The sequence below is a fragment of the Alexandromys fortis genome, unplaced genomic scaffold (genome assembly GCF_014885135.2).
Source record: "Alexandromys fortis isolate MF-2015 unplaced genomic scaffold, M_Fortis_MF-2015_v1.1 scaffold_61, whole genome shotgun sequence".
NCBI lineage: Eukaryota > Metazoa > Chordata > Mammalia > Rodentia > Cricetidae > Alexandromys > Alexandromys fortis.
This window is the reverse complement of record NW_026067962.1, coordinates 9983227-10000726: the sequence shown is the minus strand read 5'-3', so window position 1 is coordinate 10000726 and position 17500 is coordinate 9983227. Positions and strand designations below refer to the sequence as shown.

General features: G+C 47.2%; 1 protein-coding gene across 1 annotated transcript in view; it reads left to right on the top strand.

The window, feature by feature from the left end:
• Rab31 (RAB31, member RAS oncogene family) overlaps positions 1-17500 on the top strand; it is a 120670-nt gene that overhangs the window by 33984 nt on the left and 69186 nt on the right. The window contains exons 2-3 of the mRNA XM_050153521.1: positions 10009-10088; positions 16224-16305. Of these exons, the coding sequence (XP_050009478.1) occupies positions 10009-10088; positions 16224-16305 (162 nt within the window). The remainder of the gene's footprint in view (positions 1-10008; positions 10089-16223; positions 16306-17500) is intronic.

Here is a 17500-nt window from a genome sequence, read left to right as displayed (position 1 = left end):
CACGCGCGCTCACTTGCCTCTGTGTCTTTGTGTCTCTGTACCAGGGGATTTGCAGGTGTGGTCCAGGCTCAGCTTCCCTCTTCTCTTCACAAGGTTTTATTGTCTCTCTGGAAACTGAGCTCGCGAGTGTAGAATTACTGTAGCCCCAGCTGACAAACAAGCCTCACCTGAGCAGGTTGGGGGGGGGGGGGGGGGGAATCTACCTGGGGAGTCTGGGGAGATGTGAGTGTGGAGGGAGAGATCTGCCGGCCCAGGGTGCTCTGGTTTTGTGAAGGACTGAAAGGGAATGCTGCTGGACACATAGCCTCTGTGCTCCAGCTGTGGGTGAGAAGGGGAAATGAATTCCCTGCTTGGGATCCGGCATGAAGAAGCAATGCAACTTAAAACCTCCAGCTCCATGCTTTCTTCCTGTGCTCAGCAGAATGGCAGAGTGTACCCTGGCTGACCCTGGCATTCATGGCCACATGGTTTCCTCTGTAGAGTCATTTGTGGGAAGGCAAGTTCGTGGAGAGGGACCCCGAACGCTCGGCGTTGGCTGCGACTCTGAGAACTCCTCCTGGGGTACGATCCGTGTTTCGGAGAGAGACTGTCAGCCGCATACCCAGAGGGAAGATATCGGGCACGGATTCCTCAGCATGTATTTGTGGGTGACAGACTCGTGGAAAGAGTTTCTGTGCTAGTTTGTGGGAGAAGCTCGGCTCGTGGATAAAGAGGCCAGCTTCCCAAAGCCGCTGTTCAGGTGGGGCAATCAGAGCCGGGTGGAGCAGAAGCATGCTGAGTTCGGGGAAGGACCGGAATAGCTTTCTTGGCACCTGAAGGGGTCCAAACCACCAAGTGAAGAAACAGACTTCCTTTAGTACATCTGACCAAATCATTATCTGTAAGCTGGCTGGGTTGCCTCAATGTCACTGCAATCTTCCTGACCGTTCAGGAGAGAGTGAGGGCACAGAGGGAAACCACAAAAGCCTCCACTCTAAAACTAGAGTGTAGCTGTCGTTCCTGGAGCAGTCCCCGTCTTTCTTAGCTCATCCAATTATCTTTCATTTCCCCTCATAATACCAGTCATATTTTTATAAAACTAGAATGTGGACAGGCATATTTTCTGGTAGATGAATGGCGTACGTAATTTTGTATAACTTAAATTTGTGTAACTTATTATGCAGATTAAGTTAAGTGTCTGTGAACTTGTGCCTCCAAACCATGACCTTGGCTCCCAGAACAAGAGGAATACCCCAGCATGAAGCGGGGTCACGTGATCACGTCTGATGCTTTTGGCAGAAGTGACTTGACTGAAGCTGGCAAAATCTTGACACCAGACTGTAGCAACCTTTGCCAGGCTTCTCCACATGTCAACTCTCTCTAGGTAGGAGAATTAACATCTAGGGCTTAGATCACATTAACAGCCACACGAGGGACCATCTTGCCAAGAAAAAAAAAATCACCTGCCCATACAGGCTTTCATGTGTGTGCATGTGGTTGATATCAGACACCCTCAGGTCCATTTCTAGAATTCCAGGGATGCCATAACCAAGGGCTGAGGAGGCATATGCTTGCTTGAGATGGGGAGAGGGAGCGGACTCGAGCTCTCTCCATAGGGAGCTGTGCTCTGGATGGGAACGGAGTTTAATTTCGCCTCTTTATCATAGTGGTATGAACAGAAGCTTTGCCATCAGTTTTTCCTAATGAGCAAAGCGCCACACGGGAGCTCTGGGCACCGAGACTCTTGCCTATTCGTGGGTGATTTTACAGGCTGTGTCTGCTTCAGAAGGAAGAGAGGGGAAGTGTTGGGCTTTGAGTGTGCAGTGTCCCTGGGGCCATGTGTTGGAATGATCAGCCTCTAGTGGGCGTACTGTGTGGGGAAACTGGGAGCCCTTAGGAGGCGGGGCCTTCTGGGGTTTTATAGCCCGGGCTCACTTCGACCTACTCTCTGGTTCGCCGATCAGCCGAACTAGAAGCGAGCTGCGCCCTGCGCTCACAGCCACGACGGCTCCTGTTGCCGTGTCTTCCGGACCACCATAGATTGCTCCTTTAAACTGGGAGCCAAATAAAACCTCCCTCCCTTAAGTGGCAGATTTGGTCCACGAGACCTACAACAACGAGGAGAGTAAGCAGTACAGATAGCACGGTGGGAGGGGGCAGTAGCAAGCCAGGGTGGTTGCTGTGGGCACAGTCCCAGGAAGAGCCAGTTATGGACATTCGGAAGTCATTGTATTAGATTTTGGACAGGGCAGGTGGTTCCAAAGGACACTGAGACACATTTCTATGGACGAAGGAGAATTAGTAATGCCATAAACAGACTGGAAGGCAGGCAGACAGACAGAGGGGTAGCGGCATGGTAGGGGCTCCAATGAGACTTTGGTTCCCAGCACCAGAGACAGACAGCGCAGCGGCATCTCTGAAGAGGGGCAGAACCTGTGCGATGGGGTGTGTGGGTGTGTGTGTCTTTTTATACATCGAGCGGGAGTGGGGGTTTTCACAGCAAGAGTTTGGCCAATCTCTGGCTCTCGGGCAGAAGGCAGGGAAAGAAGCGGGGAGCAATACGTGGCACCTCCGCGTGAAATATCAGGGCACCAGCAGCCTGCTAGCTCCGACAGCGGGATGTGTTACAGCCCCTGTCAGTGTCCGCGCGAAGAGAGTCTGGATCCTGACTTCACATTCTTACACATTGCTTGCTGGGCCTCTTTGCCCAAGACTTTGCTAGAAAGTGTCTTTTACGAGGTGTTAATAGGATGACCTGAGGCGCTGAGATGAGAAGGGAGCATCATCTCCTCAGTCCCACACCAGCGGTTCAGCTTGTGACGGTGGGGGGGGGGGCAGATGTGGAGGATGATGGGGGGAGCATGTGGAGGGGGGGCTTGGGGCGCTTCTGCTATTTCCTCTCAAGTGTGTCCTGGTCCTCAAGGCTGCCAACCAAGGACCTGTGGAGGGAGGGAGGCCTGGTGGCTTGGTGATGGATGGCCTGCTGAGTCACAGTGGATGCGATGATATCAAATGAAGGACAGTTTTCTGCTGCAATGCAAAGGCACTTGGTAAAACAACATAGCAGGCCGCAGAGGACTGTGTTAGTGCCTACACAAAGCAGCTCCGAAATGAAATCTGAAAGGCAGGTTCCGAGGTCAGTTTCTCTGCTTTCTGTTCGATCGATCGCTCCGGTATCTTCTCCTTAGTTTCTCTGATTTTGATCTATTGCTCTGGTTTCTCCTCTCAAGAGTTACTCTTCAACTGAATTATGCTCGTCATAGGTGCTTCCTTCATTTGTTGACTTTAGGTTTGCCACTAGTGTGAAATCATCCTTTGTCGATTTTGTTAGGTTAGCAATGCCGTCGTTTTCCTTTCTCCTAGTCCAGAGACTTCTGTGGAATATTCAACACAATCGTTCCCAGAGCAGAGTCTCCTAAGCCCTCTGCAGTACTGCCCTCCTCCATTCTATGCCAGCCTCTCCCACTGCCAACTAGCTAACCAAAACGGGTCTCACCCGCCTTCCCTGAGGTTGTTGCAAGAGTCCAACCCGCAGCCTTCTGGGTGGAGTTGGCGCTTCATATGTGTCCTCCCTTACAGCTGCATGAGTTACACACTGCTGTTTAACAAACAAGTGGGCCCTCCACTTACCAGCGCAAACCAACGCAAACCAACGTGTCCTTGTTTCCTCACAGTTTTTGTGGGTCAGGAACCTGTGAATGAATTATATATAGGCCTCCCTGTTCAGGATCTCTTACAAAGCTGCCACCTGGTGTCAGCTGGGACCACAGTCATGCCAAGGTGGACCTGGACGGGGTTTGCCTCCACATTCTGTCTGAGGCCGCTGACAGAATGTAGTACCCTGTAGCTTATGGCAGGCCTGTGCTGGGGTCTCTCTCAGTTCCCTGTCTCTGGGACCTTGTGCAGCTTGCTTCATAAGGATGAACAAGCGCTAGAGAGAAGGTGAAGGGGTAGAGGGGCGTGTGGGGATGGAGATACTCACATTCCGCAGTAGGGACAAGCAACACGGTTGCCGTATTCTGAGGAGCAAGTCCTTAGTCAGGCTACGCACTGCGAGTCCCCAGCCCTTGGGACCACTGGGAGTCATTTTGTAAGCTGTCCATTACAACTCTGCTCACTCTTTTGCTGTCTTGGCAACGCAGGAGAAATAAAAAGTGTTTTGAAAAAAAGTAACAACAGCAACAACAAAAAGCACCACCAAACTATGTCACAGTAGAAACCCCGAGTTTAGAGCTTGGTGTCTCAGTAAAAAAAATTCTATATGATCAGGGGCTCCCTCTGGGGATGGGAACTTGAGGCGTTTCCCCCTCCATTTGTTGGGTGACTTGTCTTGCTCAATCAAGAGCTTGTGAAGAAAGGGAACTTTGCAAAGGAATGGTTGGTTCCTTTGCCATACAGCCCCAGAAGGAAAATCTGTGTTATTTTATTTTTAACACGAAATACCTCCAAAGACTCACTAGATGAACTCAAGTTTCTGTGCAGTTGTGCAGAGTTTGCACATTGTGACAAACTGCTCTCCGAAAATGACCGGATGCGGTGGGGGCTATTCTAAGAAAAACAGGAAGCGAAGGAAATAAACTTCCTCTTCTTCCTCATTCAAAATTGTCCTTGCTCTTAAGTTATCTGGGGAGTAAGGGTGAGACGGTGGGATCCTGGCGCGGTGCCACACAAGCGAAGCACCTGTACTTACGGGGCTGAAGCGGGAGAATCATGAGTTAGAGACCAGCCTGGGCTACCTAGAGAGACCCTGTCTCAAAGATAAAAGCAAATAAAGGCCCCTAAGTCTATAAAAATGGATTAAAGTAAGAATATACAGCTGAAAAAGAATATATTCGATATTTGGGAATTATCTGTGCTCCACTTATCCTGTTAGGTGTGTCTGTAGGAAGAACTGGAAGGTGAGCCAAAGAGAAATCTCCAAAATGAAATTCAGAAAATGAAACCCAATGAGCAAGATGTGTGTGATGAGTCTTTCCTCCTCCTTCCTTCTCTCCCTCCCTTCCTCCCTCCCTCCCCCCGCCTTTGTGTAATAGAAATAATTTGAGTTCCAGAATAGAAAGTATTTATAAGGTAAGAGTAATATTTAGGGTCCAAGGGCTTATCCCAATGGTTAGTGCTGGGGGGGGGGGTCTAAGGGCATATCCCAATGGTTAGTGCCGTGGGGTCTAAGGGCATATCTCAATGGTTAGTGCTCAGGATCCTGGCTTCCATCTCAAGCACCACACATGCACATACACACTTGTATGCATGTGCACACCTGTATATATACACATGCACATATGGGCACTCTCTCTGTGTCTGTCTCTCACACACACAATGCTTCAGGGATGTTAGATGCTCCTTTTTCATATAAACTGTTCAGTTTCGTGCCTGGGATTTTATATGTGGTCAGCGAATACACACTTTCCTCTTTGTCAATCTAATTATTACACTCATCCCTGCTCCTGTATGATATTGGCAGTATGATGGTCCTGGAGTCCAGATTAGCTAGTCCTTTGTTTCATGAAGATCTTCCAGTCCTGGGAAAACTCAGCTCCTTCTAAAGACTTGGAAGTTAGGTTTAGTTTGGCGTAAGTTGTCTTTGAGATGAGAGTCAGTTTTCCTACGGGCTAATGTTGCGGGTGGATCCAGTTCCCCTGTAGAGTGCTGCAGACCGGTGGCAAGGTGGGAAATAACAATAATTTGCAGCTTACTTTCAAGTGATTAGCTCACAGGTACTCTGCAGGAAGCCAGCCACCCTCACTCCAGCTGACCAGCACCCCATCCCTGCCTTGGTTGCTCTGTCATGTTTAAGTCTGCCGTGTTGAGTCTCACTGCGGGAACCAGAACTTAAGTTTTTCCACCCCCTGCCCTTGGACACTGCTGTCTGCATGGTGTATCCCTGCGTAGATGGATGAACGAGTTTGTGCCGCCTGCCCAGCATTATCAAAACAGAGGCCCTGTCTTCATACCATGCTGAGTAACTTGACCTGTGCAAAGTGAAAACAGAAAGGGGACAATCAGGGTACTCTAGGTCTGATAAAAATTTGCGCTTGGCTTGGGAGACTAATTTAACCTTCAGGAAGGCCTGACAGGGACTGGGAACATGTGCTTCTGACTTTCCCAACCGGTTTGTTGTATGACCTTAAGGAAGTCACATGAGCTTCCGCTTTTGCAATAGCAGAGGATTAGACAAGATAGGCTGTGATGGTCTCAAAATATAGAATGGAAAAACTATACATAGACCAGTTTCCATTAGCATAAGCTCACTGAAAGTACGGTGGCCTTTAAACTGGGGGCAGCCAGGACCTTTGCGCATTGAGACAGGGTTTATCTGTGTGGCCCTGGCTGTCTTGGAACTTGCTCTGTAGACCAGGCTGGCCTTGTGTGGCAGTCATGACTCACTTGGTCTTTTCCTCCATGATTGCGGGTCACAGTCCAGTTGTTTTTGTGGGTTCATCCCAGTCAGGAGAAGGAAGTCCTTGAGTGGAGGGCACCCTGGGCTCTCCAGCCAACAGGTGGGCATGTCTCCCTCTTGTGGTCATCAGGGGAACTACAGCTTTTCAAAGGTGGAGCTCCCCCCCCCCCCCAAGTCCCAGAGTTCAGGAGCTCCACCTGTTTCCAGTCAGAGAAATGTCTTGGCTCTATGCTTTACAAAATATTCTATTTTCTAGCCAAATTAAAATGAATATATTTTGTTGTATGTTGCCTATGAAATGTGTAAGCAGTAGCTATTGAGTCAAACTGTGAAAGTAAGACATGACAAAGTGTACCTGTGGCAGGGATCCAGCTGCACTGGAGAGCGAGCTTGCCACTCTGGTTCACCAGAAAAGATGGCATTTCTCATGGGCCATCTGTAGAAGGCAAGAGTAGACTTGATGACTGTAAGATGGTATTTGGAGTGCTGGCTCTACTGTGCACTTGGGGCATGGAGTCAGAGCCGAAGCCCCCAAGACTCAGAATGTGTGCTCCCCAAGTGAGCTTCACAACCACAACACCCCAAGAGTCAGTCCAGAGAGTACAAAAAGGAAGATCTAAAGCCAGGAGAACTATAGATAATTCCAAGTGGTAGTTTTAGGGTACAGAGTGTAGTGAGCTTGGGTGTGTCCTGAAAAGATGGGAGGGGAGAGGAGGGCCAGGTGGAGGAGAGCCTGCTTTAGAGCCCTGGGTGCTGGGGTTGACATGAGTGGGCACCTCGGAGTGAGCAGACACTCTGCTGTGCACCCAGACCCTTGCAGGCTAGGAACGGTAGCCTACCATCTCCCACCAAGGAGGTCTACAGACCAGGGAGATACTGGTATCTCATAGCAGTGGAGTAGACCCTACTGTCTGTATAGGGAGGGCAGGAATTTGGGGGTGCTTACTGGATGAGTGAAGAGTGAGTAAATCAATGGAAGATCCCTGAGAAAGAATTCTTAAACCATGAACCCTGATGTAGAAAGAAAAAAAAAAAAAAAGAAACGGGTATGGGTACAGAGAGGGTGTGGTCCCCATCCTGCCCGCGTTGCAGCTTCCAGGACACAGTGGTTTCCTGGAGGAATGCTTGCGGCATGGGGTGTTTGCCGTGCCTTCCTGGGCAGGGCAGGGCAGGGCAGGGCAGGGCATTGCAGCTGTGGAGTTTCCGTTTCCCTGGGGCTGGCATGAAGACATTCATCTGTAGGAGGGGCTTAAAACAGCTGAAGAGGGCAAATGAACTGGACCCGGAAGGGTGGTGAGGGCACCTGGGCCAGAATCCATGGGAACGTGTAGGCCAAAGGCAGCGGGCATTGATTAGACTCTTAAATTTTTTTTTTAAATTAATTAATACTCTCTGTGTGTGTCTCTCTCTCTCTGACTTGTTCCACTCTCCCCTCCCCTCCCATGTTTTCAGGACACACCCAAGCTCACCCCACTTTGTGCCCTAAAACTACCACTTGGAAATGCCCATAGTTCTCCTGGCCCAAGGTCTTCCTTTTTTTGTACTCTCTGGCCTGACTCTCGGGGTGTTGTGGCGTCTTCACCCCTGCCGTGCACCAGCCATGACAGATGCTACATCCTCTCAGCTGTGATGCTCATGCAGAAAGTGCACATTCTGAGTCCCGGGGGCTTCTGCTCTGACTCCATGTTTCAAGTCCACAACTCAGCACAGCAGAGCTTACCTGAAGGCTAGCCCTCCAAATATCATCTTACAGTCACGAAGTCCACTCCTTGCCTTCTAGAGATGACCCGTGTGAAACACCAGCTTCTCTGGTGAGCTAGAGTAGCAAGCCCATCCGTACATACGAGAACAGCTTGAGGGAGTTCTCCTCTACCGTGTGTGTCCTGGAAATTAAACTCGGCCCATTAGGCTTGGTGGCGTGCACCCTTTCTGCGTCGCTTCATATGCCCCTTGATTAAGACTACTTAAAAACGTGTTAGAGTGTATTGCCCACAAGTATTTTCTGTGCCCCGGGAGTGTGTGCAGTGCCTGTGGAAGGCAGAAGAGAGTGTTACATCCCCTGGAACTGGAATTCCAGATGGTTGTACAAGAGCTGTTGTGTGGGTGCTTGGAACTGAACTAGAGCATCATGTGTTATTAACTACCGGGCCATCTCTCCAGCCTCAATCTTGGGGCTTTTAAAAATCACACCTTTAAGCCGGGAGGTAGTGGCACACACCTTTTGAGGCCAGCTTGATCTACAGAGTGAGTCCCAGGATAGCCAAAGCTACATAGAGAAACCCTCTCTCAAAAAAAAAAAAAAAAAAAAAACAAAAAAAAAAAACAAAATCATACCTTTAGGAGTTGGGAATGTAACTTGGTTGGTCAGAGCAGTGGGAGATGCACACGAGGCCCTGGGTTGGATCCCTAGAGAGATATAAACAAGGCACAGTGGTACCATCACCCCTACAATCCTAGCACTTGAGAGGATTAGGAGAAGCAGTCCAAGGTCATCCATCTTCATAGGAAGTGTAAGGCTGGCTCGGCCTAGAGACACTGTCTCTTAATAAATAAATAACAAGGAAACAAACAAACGAAGTCACGTCTTTAACACGAGAACCATATATATCCCCTGTATATCTCTAAGGTGTCTGGGTTAGCCAGCTTTTCATTTCTGTGGAAAAATACCTGTGAAAAGCAACTCAAAGCAGGGAAGGTTTCTTTTGTCTCATAGCTTCAGAGGTTCAGTCCATAGTGCGTGGAAAGCCCTGGGGTTGTTAGCTGTTGTGCACGATACCCTTTAACTGGGAGATCCTGGTGTCTGTATATGTGGGCTTCCTCCTCTACCCAGCTGGGGCTTCTGCTTAAGCTTATGTAGCCTCTTCCGTCCTAATGTGCCCTGACGTCTTAAGTCCCGGTTTCCTAAAAGATAGCCCTCTCTTGCTTCCTAGAGTGCCTTCCTGCGACATTTCAGCCTCTTCCTCAGCTGCCTGCTGTTTTCTTAGTCTCGGGCAGGAGCTGACTTGCTGCCTGCTGCGTTTCTCAGCCATGAGCTGTCTCTCCAGACACTGCTGGTATCATCTGTCTGGGCTTGGCCCTTGTGAATTTGGGTCTGTTGTTCCCCAAACCACTTGGCAAGGTTTTAGAAAGGAAGTAGAGACACTTGTCTGCGCTTGATTTCCATGGTGTAAGGGATCCCTGTCTTGATTAGCTGTAAAGAGCTGTTTGGTCAAGAATGAGACCTTAGCAGACTTCAGCTTGTGTCCATTTGCCACGTTCTCAGGCAATGTTGGAGATGTGGAAATTGGAATGTAGACATCTTCCGGGGGTGTTGCCTAGAGAGGCAGATTAACCTGACAACGTTTCTACCAACATGGCGGGATGCCACGTGTCTTCTCTACACCCCTCCTCCATTCTCCACCTGTGGAATCGTATGTGTTAGGAACATGCTAACTGCTGCATGGATGTGAGATGTGTTTCTAGACTTGCTTTTACCATGCCTGTTTTCTTTCTTTGCACTATAGAATGTTCTAGTAGGAGACAGCAGACGTTCTCTTCCGGTCCTGCAGTTCTGTCACCATGCCCTCTTGTCGCGTGTTCATTTCAGGTCAGAGTTGCTGGACGTTCACGGTCATGCTTTCATTCTCTTCTAGGACACGGGGGTCGGGAAATCAAGCATCGTGTGTCGGTTTGTCCAGGACCACTTTGACCACAACATCAGCCCCACCATTGGGTAAGTGAAAGTGTGTCTCTTTTTTGACATCACTTTTTTTTTGCCAAATATTTCCAACTCCACCAATGATTTGATTGATCTCAACTCCAGAAATTTAGGGCTATTCTTGTATAAATTTTTTTTCTTTTCTGGAATGATCTAATGCTGAACAACCTCCCTCCCCCCATAGCTTAAGTTGGCAGTGACAACATTGTTTCTGATGGTTGGGATGCCTTACGGGAGCTGCAGTGCCTTATGGGAGCTGCTTTATTTCCTGCCTACTTTGCTCTTCACTGTCTTCTGGTATCAGGAAGACTCAGCTCTCCTGTGTGTCTAAGAACGTCTGAGGCTTTTTCTGACATAGTTAACTTGCACTCATAATTTTCACTTTTGGAGCTTTGAGAAGGTGTTTCTAAGTTCCAGTCTCAGAGAAAAATAAGGCTTTTTTCTTGGGCTTTTTTTGAACACTTCCCAAGTAAAATGTGGGCTTATTGGAGGATGATGGAAATGGAATTCCTAAGTTCCAAAAGCTTGATAGATTAGCTACCCCAAAGTGTGTTAACTTGGTGAGCCAGAATTCTGGCTTGAGGGCTCGTTTTGTTTAGCCTTTATGGAGCTTTCAAAAAAAAAATTTTTTTGATTTTTTCGAGACAGGGTTTCTCCGTAGTTTTTGGTTCCTGTCTTGGAACTAGCTCTTGTAGACCAGGCTGGCCTCGAACTCACAGAGATCTGCCTGCCTCTGCTTCCCGAGTGCTGGTATTAAGAGCTTTCAAAATTTTAAGCCAATATATGTTACTGTCTTTTCTGTAGTAAAAAAAAAAATAGCTGAAAAGACAATTTAAAGGAGGAGATGCTATCTTGGCTTACGGTTGTAGAGGGTTCCGTCCATGGCTGCTTGCCTTCAGATGAACAGAACACCATAGCAGCGGAAGCTTAGAGTAGAGGTGAGCTGTGTTCAGGTTGTGGTGTCCAAGAAGCAGAAAGAGCGCATACAGGAAGAGGCTAGGGCAAGATACAGCATCTAAGGACTTGCCCTAGTGACCAACTTCCTCTACCTATGTAGATGGAGCTGCGGGCCGCTTCCCACCACCCAGCTCCCACACGGCTAGCTTTACTCAAAATAATTACATGGAAACTGTATTCATTTAAACACTGCCTGGCCCATTAGTTGCAGCCTCTTATTGGCTAATTCTCACACCTTGATTAACCCATTTCTAATAATCTGTGTAACACCACAGGTGGCTTACCAGGAAAGATCTTAACCTGCTTCTGTCTGGAGTGGGAGAATCATGGTGACTCCTGACTCGGCTTCTTTCTCCCAGCATCCTGTTCTGTTTACTCTGCCTACCTAATTTTCTGTCCTATTAAAGGGCCAAGGCAGTTTCTTTATTTAACCAATGAAATTAACACAAAACAGAAGACTCCCACATCATACCTAGACCTCACTTCCTACTTTTCATTAATGCTATTATATTATTAGCTCTTCAAAGGACTAGTCTACCCATCAAGTCAGAGTCTTTATGATCTAACAGTTCCCGGAAATGCCCCCACAGACACACCCAGGTGTATTTCACTATTCCATTAGGTGTCTCTTCACCACAGCCAATTTTGAAGACTTTGTGCTTCTGGCTTTTCTTGAGAGATCCATGGATATGGAATGGGGGGGGGTATGGCTGCCTGCCTGGCCATTCAGAGCCAGGCACATGGTATGAGGATTTCCTAGACTTATTATTACTGTTGTTTTTGTTGGTATAGTTGTCTTGCCTTATCTACCCACTGGATTGTTACCTGCCTGATCCTGTGGACCATTCTGTTCACGTCCCTGACCCAAGGGTTAATTGTGATGGCTTCCATGGGTCAGAGCACATAGGACGTCACAGAGATACAGACCTGACTCAGACTGAGCCAGGCAGAACTGGAGGTGTGGCCTCAGTACAGCAGTGCTTGTATGAAGTGGGTTTGATCCCAGTGCCACCAATACCAACTGGACAGACAGATGACAAACCTAGTTACTCTGTTCTCAAAGCCTGCCCTGTTCTTCCTGCTGGAATCACATTTGCAAGAGGACATCGTTTCTGCATCAGGAGCATAAGCCCACGTCACCTCAGTGACTCATGCTGGTAGTCACATAGATAGTGAAACATGGCTGATTCAAAGGCAGCTACATTACAGGCTCTGTACAGGCATGCAAGCGGCATCCCCGGAGTCTCCCTCACAGCCTGCACCCATGCACTTGTTGCCTTGTGAATCTTGTTTTATTGTATTATAAAAGAGTGTTTATTGTGGGAGGGTGATGTATGCATGCATGCCACAGAGCACATGTGGAGGTCAGCACAGCTTGAGGGAGTTGGTTCTCTCCTTCCAGCCTGTAGGTCCTGGGGCTCAAACTCAGGTTTCCGGGCTTGGTGGCACACACCTGTACTCCGCCTGACCCATCTTTCTCAGCCTGCCTCGAGAATCTTGTAAGCTGTAGGGTCTTCTGAGTTTTGTTTACTTCTGCGTTTCCTTTCCTTTCTGAGTCTTATGAGCCTCCCTTCTCCGTCTAGGAGGATTGTTTGATATTGGGTGAGCTATCGGAACAGGAGATGAGAATAAAGAGAAGATGCCATTTTCTAATGTGGTCATGGAAAATTTGAACGATGGAAAATGGTTAAGGAGAAGACCATCCCGTAATTATACATGTGTACGTTGGTGTAACTTGAGCTTGGTACATGTATCCAAAGTGGAGCATGCTTTTTAGTTACTGCGTCTAAAGCTGCACATGGCGGCACACACCTGTGATCCAAGCACTCAAGAGGTTAAGGCAGGAGGATTATGAATTTAAGCCCAGTCTTGGCCACATAGGAAGTTCAAAGCTGTCCTGGGTTATATAGTAAGACTCTGTCTGAAACAAAAATAAATAATAAAAATTAAAAGGAATAAGACTAAGGAGGCAGGGAAGCATAGCTCAGTGGTAGAGCAGGTGGTGAGTGATTACAGTCGAAACCCCGTCCTCAACCCCAGCAATCACCCCACAAATAAAATGAAGAGAAAATGGAAAAGAATTAAGTCTACAGAAACAATTATATAAGGACACAGCATATGCCACGGAATGCTGAAAAGACTCATAACATGGTATGCAATATTGTCATTTTAGATTGATATTGATTGTTGTTCATTGAAATGGAAAGGTTCACAGAGTATTAAGTGGGAAGCCTAACCCTAGATAGAGCATTATCCATTTTCCAACTAAGAGTCTGTATAAAAACAGTTGAGTTATTAGCAGCAGCCATGGCTAGGTGCTGAACTGGGAACTGATATTTATTTTCTTCTTAATTCTCATTTCTTGAATTTCCTTTTTTTTTTTTTGCATGTGTGAGGTATACACATTGCTTAGTGGAAAAGAATAGGATCCATTTTTAAATCTATTTGCTCTTGTCGGTAGTCTGGAAGGTCTTGTTTAAGTCCTCTAAAGGGAGATGAATTGACAATACTGGATTGTGTCACACAGGACCCTAGACTTTCCCTTCACTTCACGGCTTGGTCACTCAGTGTCACATGTTAACCTCTGGTGTGAGCGTGTATGTTGGCGGTGGGTGTGGAATCGCAGGGACTCAATGAGGTTTCTGCATTCAGCCTCTTAGGAGAACCGGAGGCGGAAGAAACAGTGCTCTGTTGAGCCCCGAGCACACTGTGGAACTCCATGCTTGACCACGCTAGGCCATAGACTGGGCCAGACGCCTTGAGCTGCAACCTCCCAAACTGTAGACCGTGTCACCCAAGAAGAAAAACACTGTTGTGATACCTCAGGAATTACCTTGACTCAGTGATGGAACCTCACACGTAGTCCAATTCCCCATGTGACTCATTGTCATAGGTTTTAATTTTCATTTTTGCAGTACTGAGACTTGAGCACAAGGCCTCGTTCGTGCCAGAGAACAGTCATGCTAAGTATTAGATTCGTGAGCCCCAATCCCAGCTCCTCTAAATGTGCTTAAAACAGTCTTCACAGCTCTTTCCCAGAATCCAGGATATAGTCAAGGCTCCTATTCAGCTGTTACCTCTTTTCCTTTAGTTTAGGTTCTGGAAAAATCTTCTGGTCCTTTATTTATTTATTTTTTATGATATTTAAAGCACCCACAGCAGCTGACTTATGGAATGACCCTCGTCCTACGCTTACCTGCTTGCTACCTTATAATTACATCCAGACTAAACTTCTGTATTAGGGTTTCTATTGTTGTGAAGAGATATAAGAGATATAAGAGTGACCCACGGCCACTCTTATAAAGGAAAACGTTTAATAAAGTGGCTTAGTTTCAGAGGTTCGTTCCATTATCACCATGGCGGAACATGGCAGTATGCAGGCAGACACGGTACTGGAGAAAGAGCTGAGAGTTCTGCATCTTGATCCGAGGCAACAGGAAGTGAACTAAGTATCACACTGAGCTTTAGTATAGGAGGCCTCAAAGCCACACCCCTACAGTGACACACTTCCTCTAACAAGGCCACACCTTCCAATAGTGCCACTCCCTATGGCCCTATGGGGGCCAATTCCATTCAAACAACCTCAGAATCCACACAGGTGGATGTGGGTGTTTCTTAGCCATCCCAGCAGCGTCTCATAACTTGTCAGGGTACTGGCCCTGCTTGCAGTTTTTTAATGAATGGGAAACTTTAGTGCATAAAGAGAGGATATTCAATATTCTGTGTTTTTGATTTTTTACACCTCTTATGTGCACAAAGAAAACGCTTGTTCAGGGGAAAGAGGTAAGAAAAGAACGGCAAGTGTTTGATGATTTACTGGTACCATAAATCGTTTTCAATGGACCCATGCATATGCTGTGTTATTTATCCCCGTGCTGGATAGTGTCGCGTCGACTTGACACCGGCTACAGTCATCTCAGAGGAGGGAACCTCAATTGAGAAAACGCCTTCATAAGACTGGACTGTAGGCAAGCCTGTAGGGCTGTTTCTTAATGAGTGATTGATAGCGGCAGGCCCAGCCCATTGTGGGGGGTACCATTCCTGGGCTGCTGGTCCTGGGTTCTATAAGAAAGCAGACTGAGTAAGCCATGGGGAACAAGCCAGTAAGCATCACCCTTCCATGGCCTCTGCTTCAGCTCCTGCCTCCAGGCTCCTGTCCTGTTCGAGTTCCTGTCCTGACTTTCTTCAACAATGAACTGTGATATGGAAGTTTAAGCCAAATAAACCCATTTTCCTTCAAGTTTCTTTAGTCATGGTGTTTTATTTTTTAAAAAATTTATTTATTTATTTATTATGTATACAGCATTCTGCCTGCATGTATGCCTGCACACCAGAAGAGGGCACCAGATTTCATCACATGAAGCTACCATGTGGTTTCTGGGAATTGAACTCAGGACCTCTGGAAGAGCAGCCAGTGCTCTTAACCTCTGAGCCATCTCTCTCCAGCCCCTGGTCATGGTGTTTTATCATAGCAATAGAAACTTTAGCTAAGATAATCCCTACAGTTATTCAGACAGGTTGAGATTTGGCTGTATTTTTCTGTACTTGCTGCTAGTATTGAATTCATGTCAGCGCAGGGAGTATGTTAAGACAACTTTCTGATTATGCTGTTTTGATGTATTTCTATGCCAAAGTTTTAAAGTCATAAAATAAGACCATTTTTCCTCACATTTGTTCTAAGAATATGACTTTACATCTAAGGCTAGATATTTAATATTTCTCTGATATCAAGAGAATGTTATTCTAGGACAGTTGAATCTGTTTCTGCCGGCATTTTCTTTTAAAGAGTTTATGTTTATTTTATGGGTATGTGTATTTTATCTGCATATGTGTATGCACACCACGTGTGTGCAGTGTCTGAGGACTCCAGAAGAAGGTATTGGATCCCCTAGCACTGGGGTTACAGATGGCTCTGAGCTGCTGTGTAAGTTCTGGGAACCAAACTTAGGTTCTCTGCAAGAGCAGCCCATGCTCTTGACCACTGAGCCATTCCTGCAGGCCACAGCTTCTTTTTCTTTCGAAAATCTAGCTGGATTACATAAAATGCTGGCTATCTTATTTACAGCGGTACAACTCTCATTACCACTCCCTAGGGGACTAGAGTTCTTGGTGTCTTCTTGAGGCTTAACATTAACGTGGGTTCATGAGTTTCTGTGAAGGTTTGATAATGCAGGGGGTTGACTCTCTTTTCAGGGCATCTTTTATGACCAAAACTGTGCCTTGTGGAAATGAACTTCACAAATTCCTCATTTGGGACACTGCCGGCCAGGAGCGGGTGAGTACACACTTGTTTCTGACTTTTTAGGGACAAATTGGAGATAGCATTTGTATTTTGATTGGTTGTGGTCTTTTGTTTTGGCCCCCATCTGTTACAAAGAGAAGTCTCCTTGATGAGAGGTGAGGGCTATACTTACCTGTGTGTAGAAGATGAAATATTAAGACTATAGTCAGGAATTATGCTGGTTTATTACCGTGGTAGTTGCGGGTTGACCTGGACCAGTAGGTTAATCTTCAGTGACAGGGTCTCAAGTGGGAGGAGGCCAGGAGATGAGAAGATAAAGAAGAATATAGGAAAGTTTGGCATCAGGACATCTTGCATAAGCTACGTCTTATGCCAAGCAAGCTCATTCATCAGTATAGCATCTTCTATACTGTTTTTAGGGGTAAGAAATGGGGTGAAATCAGCAGGAAGCTCATCAGACAATGTCACACAAGGGGAACACAGGATATCTCAAGAGAATTACAGCCTGAGCACACAGAGGCCTTGGGACTGATAACCACAGCCCCATATTGTGGGCAGAGTTGGGTTCTCAGGATCTGAAGCCAGACCTCCCTCAAGGCTCTGGCCCCAGGCCATCACCGTCTCTGCCAAGGGTATTCCTGGTTTTAGAGAAGGAGCTATATTCCTTCTTCAGCATCAGAATATCAGGGAAAGCCCTGGATCAGCCCCAGCCCTGAACCAGTAGATTCTGCTCCAAGAGCCATGATTTCTCTAGCCCTGGGTAGTTGAAAGGACAAGACTTCATTTCTCTTTTCTTGATCTTAAATCCCATTAGACAGCTGTTGGATACTGATAAGGTATGTCCACCCTTACTGCACCCATACATAGAGTTATGCCATGCTGGCTGTTGTTGTGGTTCCTAGGCAGCTTTGGTCAGGCGGGCTTGTTGGTGGCTTCCCTTCTTTGGAAGCTTGCCTAGCATCTTTTGGTATCATGAAAGCTGGTCCTCGGGGAGGAGGCGTTCAGATCAGTTTCAGCTCAGGGGCCTCTGGTCCCTGTTTCTGAAGTGCAGGATGACTTCAGCAGGAGGGACTTCATTTCCACCTCTGGGGTACAGTCAACGGCAAGAGCAGTAGCCTGTAATATGTTGGGAGTCTCATGAACAACCCTGACCGATGACTCAAAAGAGGGCTTCTTGTGCCTGGTTTTGGTAGAGAGTCTTCAGCTCTCGGGGCGGGGGGGGGGGGGG